At 34.0% G+C, this 6,277-nt stretch overlaps 1 protein-coding gene across 1 annotated transcript; it reads right to left on the minus strand.

The window, feature by feature from the left end:
- Window positions 1-4,747: 4,747 nt before the first annotated feature.
- LOC141387058 (uncharacterized) lies at window positions 4,748-5,641 on the minus strand. The gene is made up of 4 exons (XM_073956176.1): window positions 5,411-5,641; window positions 5,256-5,344; window positions 5,058-5,181; window positions 4,748-4,985 (listed from the first exon to the last, which is right to left on the minus strand). The coding sequence occupies exons 1-4, from the start codon at window positions 5,616-5,618 to the stop codon at window positions 4,825-4,827; spliced, it is 582 nt and encodes a 193-aa protein (XP_073812277.1). The 5' UTR covers window positions 5,619-5,641; the 3' UTR covers window positions 4,748-4,824.
- Window positions 5,642-6,277: the final 636 nt, after the last annotated feature.

The following is a 6,277-nucleotide window of genomic DNA, read 5'->3' on the forward strand; positions in this document are numbered from 1 at the left end:
TTTTTCGCATTTGTTGGAACAAAAATATCTGTTTTGGTTCCAAAAATGTATTTGTTTTGTTCAAACATTGTAATCCAAATCCAAAAATACCATATTTTGTTCCAAACATAGAAAACAAAAACAACTTTCGAATTTCCGCAATATTGTAAAAATCGTTAACAATACCGATTGTAGGAACTATCATAATCTAATTTTGTTTACAAAAAGTATTGTCAACCCAGAAAACCAGCCCAGAAATTTTTGATTTGAGTGTATATACTTCTCATATACACTTTTCACATACCTTGGATATAAGTGTCGCGTATAATATTGCAATCATTGATGAACACAATACATGGTTTGCTGCATTGGCTGACAACAAAGACAAACAAAAAGCCACAAGCACCCACCACAACATAAGGAATAATTAAACACCATAACAAACTCCGGTATAACACCAAACCTCAAAGCACAATGAAGATAAAAGAATGAAACAAAACAGAAACAAATAAAAACAAAAGTCTCATTGTTGGTATACATACACACAAAAACAAAGATAAAGGCATCATGTCATACAAACAAAACTAACCATAATTGTTTTTTTCAACACGGCATCGAATAGCGAGAGAAGAGAAAAAATTGTCGAAGAAAAGAGAGAACTATTGTCCAGTTGACAAAAACTATTTTTAGATTTAACAAAACCCAATTGTTGGAGTCACAATACTACATTTGGAATTTAACAATATCTTTACAATACATATTTTGCTCTTCGAATATTGTTGGATCAATCATATTTTTTTCTCTGCGTCTCGTCCCTTAAAAAATATTTTTTTTTCCTCCACCATAATATGGAGGGTATAATTGTCATTCCGTTTGTAACACATCGAAATATTCATCGGAGACCCTATAAAGTATGTATATTCTTGATCAGGGTAAAATTCTAAGTCGATACAACCATGTCCGTCTGTTGAAATCAAGATACAGCTTGCAATTTTATTTGTAATTTGGTACAGAAGTCTCTATTACTCCTAGGATGTGTGGTATTGCAAATGGGCTATATCATCGTTTGATATAGCCCCCATAGAACGGTACCAACCGATTTTCGGTATTTTGAAGATTTTAGCTTCATTATCACACCCAAATGGCTGAAATTTGGTACTTAATCTTCGTTGGGAGTATAAAACTGTCCCCTAGAATTTTGGCGGTATAAGTTCACGCCTTCATATAGCCCCACAGAACAATACCTCCCGATTTTCTGTATTTTGAAGGTATTGAGGTCACAACCTCCAAAATTGCTGAAATTTGGTGTTTAGTCTTCGTTGGGGGTATAAAACTTCCCCCCAGAAACTTATAGGTCCACGCCTTAGTATAGCCCCCATAGAACTGTACCTCCCGCTTTGTTACTTTTTTGCAGGTTGTGACCACAATAATTCAACGAAATGCCTGAAATTTGGTGCTTAGTCTTCGTTGGAGGTATAAAACTTTCCATATGACATTTGTCGGTACAGGTCAACGCCTTTCGATTTACGGTGTTTCGAAGGTTGTGGCCTCAATATTCCTCAAAAATGGCTGATATTTGGTATTTAGTCTTCGTTGGGGGTATAAAACTTCCCCCCAGAAACTTGTCGGTGTCGGTCCAGCCCTTAGTATAGCATCCATAGAACGGTACCTTTCGATTATCGTTATTTTGCAAGTTGTGGTCTCAATATTCCTCCGAAATTGCTGAAATTTGGTATTTAGTCTTCGTTGAGGTTATAAAACTTCCCCCCAGAAACTTGTCGGTGCCGGTACAGGCCTTAGTATAGCCCCCATAGAACTGTACCTCCCGCTTTGTTACTTTTTTGCAGGTTGTGACCACAATAATTCAACGAAATGCCTGAAATTTGGTGTTTATTCTTCGTAGGGGGTATTCAACTTTCCCCTTCTAAATTTGTCGCTATAGGTCCAATTTTCGAAACTTTGAAGGTTATGACCTCAATATTCCATCGAAATGGCTAATATTTGGTATTTAGTCTTCGTTGGGGGTAGAAAAATTTCCACCTGAAATTTTTAACGTATAGGTCCACGTCTTCCTATTGCCCTTTAAGAACGGTACATCTCGATTTCGAAAATCCTAAAATCAGCTTACGAATTGGCTGCAATTTGGTAGTTACACAGAAAAAACAAAAGTATGAATTTTTTACTAATTCCGTTCATAATTTTTGTTGTCCATAATTTGAACGTACCTCTTTTAAAGTGAATGGACAAATTTTTTTACTCATGCACACAATACTATTTTTGCAAAAGTATGAATGCTTTTCTAAAATACAAAAATAAATTTCATAGTTTCTCCTACGTTAACCACTATTTTCTGGCAAAACCGGTTTTCTACTTTGCCCACAAATATATGGTGGATTTGCTTCTATTGTTTTTGTCTTTCCACCCCTCCATCGTATCTACACGCACATTGACTGCGTGTCAACAAAGCACAACAGCCTAAACAACCACCACTACTCACCGCTACCACACTAACTAACCACCATAGATTTCGTTTGTTTTCGGAAGACACTCACCATATCAATAGCATTAATTCGCAAATACAATTTTTGAATTACTTTAATATAAATGCAACATCTATAAATTCAAGCTAGTGCTGATGGACTCAGGATGTATGTACGTATGGTTCACATTGTTCTGATTTACAAGATACATAATTAATTAGGAAAATCAATTAGAAGAGAACCCTTTAAAAGAACAGGAATTACAAAATTAAATAAAAAACAACTAATTTGAAAATAAAATAAAAAAAATAGTTTCAAAATAAAATAAAAAAAAAACAAAAATTTGTATACAAAAAATAAATTTTTAAAAAATATAAAAAGAGTTTTGGAATATAAGAATTTTTTTTTTCTTTTAAGAAGATTATTTTGAAATAAATGAATTTGTTCATATTTTGCAAAATAGAATACATATATTACATGTTTATGATTCATTCAAAAAGAAACCGGTATTTATTGCTTTATGAAGTAGGTTCATAAAATACAAAAATCTGAACATTGGAAAAAATTTTTGAACACTATTCATATATTGAATGATTTTTTTTTCTGTGTAGTCTACGTTATAGGTAAAAACCTTTCCGGATGAAATTCATCGGTATAGGTCCACGTTTCGATATAACCCCCATAGAATGGCACCTTCCGATTTTCTTAATTCTGAGAGTTGTGACGTCAATATCTCAGAAAAGAATTATCAGTATAGTTTCACGTCATCTATATCCCCCATAGAAGCGTAACTCTTGATTTTCGGTATTATCTTATCGAAATATCGGAAGTTTGGTATTTAGTCTTCTTTAGTCTAAAAACTTCCCACCAGAAATTTGTCGGTTTAGATCGAAGTTTTGATATAGCCCCCATAGAACGGTACCTCCGAATTTCGGTATTTTGAAGGTTATCAACTTTGTTTTTCCGAACTTGGTGAGATTTGGTATTTAGTTTTCTTCATAAGCGAAAGGTAATTAATTGTTCCATTTTACTTCAATACAACTTGTGGTTGAGGGTATAACAAGTTCGGCCCGGCCGAACTTAACGCCGTTCTTACTTGTTATAGCCTACACCGCCTTGTGGTAAGGGGTATTATCTCTTTGTGCATTAGTTTGTAACATGCAAAAGGTAACGAGATAGACCCATAGTTCCTTTTAGGGATATACATAGAATCACTTTCTGGGACGATTTACGCATGTCCGTCTGTTCATGTATTTTTGTAAACAAAGTACAGGTCGCATTTATTGTCCGATTTTGTGGCCAAAGAACGAACGCTATTTATTTTGGTAAAAATCGGTTCAGATTTGGATATAGCCTCCATATATATTTTCGCCCGATTTAAGGCATTTGGTGCACGAAACACTCTATATATATGCGATTGAAATCTGGAATGTGCAACGGAATTTAGTCTAGAAATAAGTGTGCCAAATTATATAGAAATCGGTTCAGATTTGGATATAGCCCCCATATATATTTTCGCCCGATTTAAGGCATTTGTTGCACGAAACACTCTATATATGTCCGATTTCAATTAAATTTGGAACGTTTACCGAGATTTGACCTAGAAATAAGTGTGCTAAATTATATAGAAATCGGTTCAGATTTGTATACAGCTCCCATATATATTCTGGGCCGATTTTAGGTATTTGATGCACGAAACGCGTTATATATGTCCGATTTGTCCGATTTCAATGAAATTTGGAATGTGTGACGGTGGTTAGTCTAGAAATAACTGTACCAAATCATATCGAAATCGGTTCAGATTTGGATATAGCTTCCATATATATTTTCGACCGATTTGAAGTATTTGATGCACGAAACACGCTATATTTGTCCGATTTCAATGAAATTTGGAATGTGTGACGGTGGTTAGTCTAGAAATAACTGTACCAAATCATATCGAAATCGGTTCAGATTTGGATATAGCTTCCATATATATTTTCGACCGATTTGAAGTATTTGATGCACGAAACACGCTATATATGTCCAATTTTGATGAAATTTGGACTATGTGACGGAATTTGGACTATGTGACGGAATTTGGTCTACAAATAAATGTGAAAAATTATATCGAAATCTGTTCTGATTTGGATTTAGCTACCATATATATATTTTACATATTCACAAAAAAACCAGTAACCTACACCACGGTTTTTTTGATACATTTTTGTGATACATGTGACCTTACCTTAAGGCATATAATTTCAAAATTATCGATTATTTTCGATCACTAAAAATTAATAAAAAAATAAAATGTATTTTTCTTTATTTAAACGTTTGGCTTGGCATTGTGGCATTAATTTCATATTTCACAAATTCGTTATTCTTAAACTTCTTGAACGGGAGCAGTAGCCATTGTTGAGGTGCAGTGGACAAATTCTCCTGTGGGATATACAGCCATTTTGGTAGTTTCAGGCACCACAACCTTGGGATGACGCATGACCTTGTATTGTTTGTAGACCGGATACCACATGGCAGCAATGAACACTGAAAGTTTTTTAAATCGAAATTTAAATTAGGAAGGAATTTAGAGACATATCTCAGTCCTCAAATACTTACTAATAAATATTAAAAAGGCTACAATTTCAGATTTAGACTCTTCTTCCCAGTACATGGCGAACAAATCAAGAACTACATCAATAACACTTACAATCAACCAGGGATAGACGAATTTATAGTTTTGCTAAAAGAGGGGCGAGAGATAAGGAGAAATTATAATAATTTCAAAGGAAAAATATGACAAATCGTTTTTTTTACCTTCTTAAGACCCATAACAAGGAAAACGGATATCATCGTCATTATAATATCACTAACAAGATCTGAGACATAAAATCTTATGTCTTCATCTAGATTTTAGAGGGGTATCATGGATTATTTTTGATATCTTTGAGAGCTGCTTAAACTTTACTTACGACTCAATGGCAACAATTTTTCATTATCAATTGGCAGGAAGTCGGGATCTTCATCCTTGACGTCGGCATCTTTTCCATCCTTAACCATGGGAGCTTCTTCGCCCATATTATGCCAACCTACCAGCCCGGTAAAGGTATACAAGGCTGACAGGGTATAGCCAAAAACGCATATATATGCTATAACCATTGGCCATTTGGGACATGCCATTTTCTTGGATATAATTTCGAAAACACTTGGAACGTTGTCGTCGTATAGAACAATTTCTTTGGAACGCTTTAAGCTGACTAAATTCTAATATTGTTTGTTCTTCAAACAATATGTTTTTGCATTGATATTTTAAACACAGCTCTAGAATTTAAACTGTTTGCGATAATCTTCTGCCTATTTGCCACTGACCTTCAATTCAACTTGACCCATTAAAAACAAAGAAATTTTGGCATAGCAAAAATTTTCGTCAGCATGCAGAGCCATACTAACAACAATTTGATGTTAGGATTCTTATCTTAAGAAGTCATTTACTCAAAGAGTGGCATAACTCAAAAAATGCGTTTTCTGAGTTAGCAATTTCTATTTTTTCTACGACTTTTACTTTATCTTGTGTCAAATTTTCATGCTGATGTCTCTAAAACTCATCGAGTTACAGCTCATTTACTACGAGTTTGGCGTAATTCAATAGTTTTTTGAGTTTATGAAATACTAAAACACTTCAATTCATGCTTGATCTTGCACAAAAATTGATCACTGATATCTGGCTAACTGTTTTCAAAGTATGGTCCAAGTATTTATATTATTTTTTGTGTAATAATCTTTTTAAGTTGGGAAGTCAAATTTCAATCGCCAACTTAAAACGCGTTTTTTCTTTTGGC

The sequence above is a fragment of the Musca autumnalis genome, unplaced genomic scaffold, assembly GCF_047663935.1.
Source record: "Musca autumnalis isolate F117 unplaced genomic scaffold, ASM4766393v1 scaffold_5, whole genome shotgun sequence".
Taxonomy (NCBI): Eukaryota; Metazoa; Arthropoda; class Insecta; order Diptera; family Muscidae; genus Musca; species Musca autumnalis.

What these genes read in the sequence shown, in the direction of transcription:
- LOC141387058 (XM_073956176.1), bottom strand. Translation starts at nt 5,618, where the DNA reads ATGGCATGTCCCAAATGGCCAATGGTTATAGCATATATATGCGTTTTT. An exon ending in AAAATTGTTGCCATTGAGTC is followed by an intron (nt 5,345 to 5,410) that starts GTAAGTAAAGTT and finishes TCTAAAATCTAG; the next exon opens with ATGAAGACATAAGATTTTAT. An exon ending in AGCCTTTTTAATATTTATTA is followed by an intron (nt 4,986 to 5,057) that starts GTAAGTATTTGA and finishes AAAAACTTTCAG; the next exon opens with TGTTCATTGCTGCCATGTGG.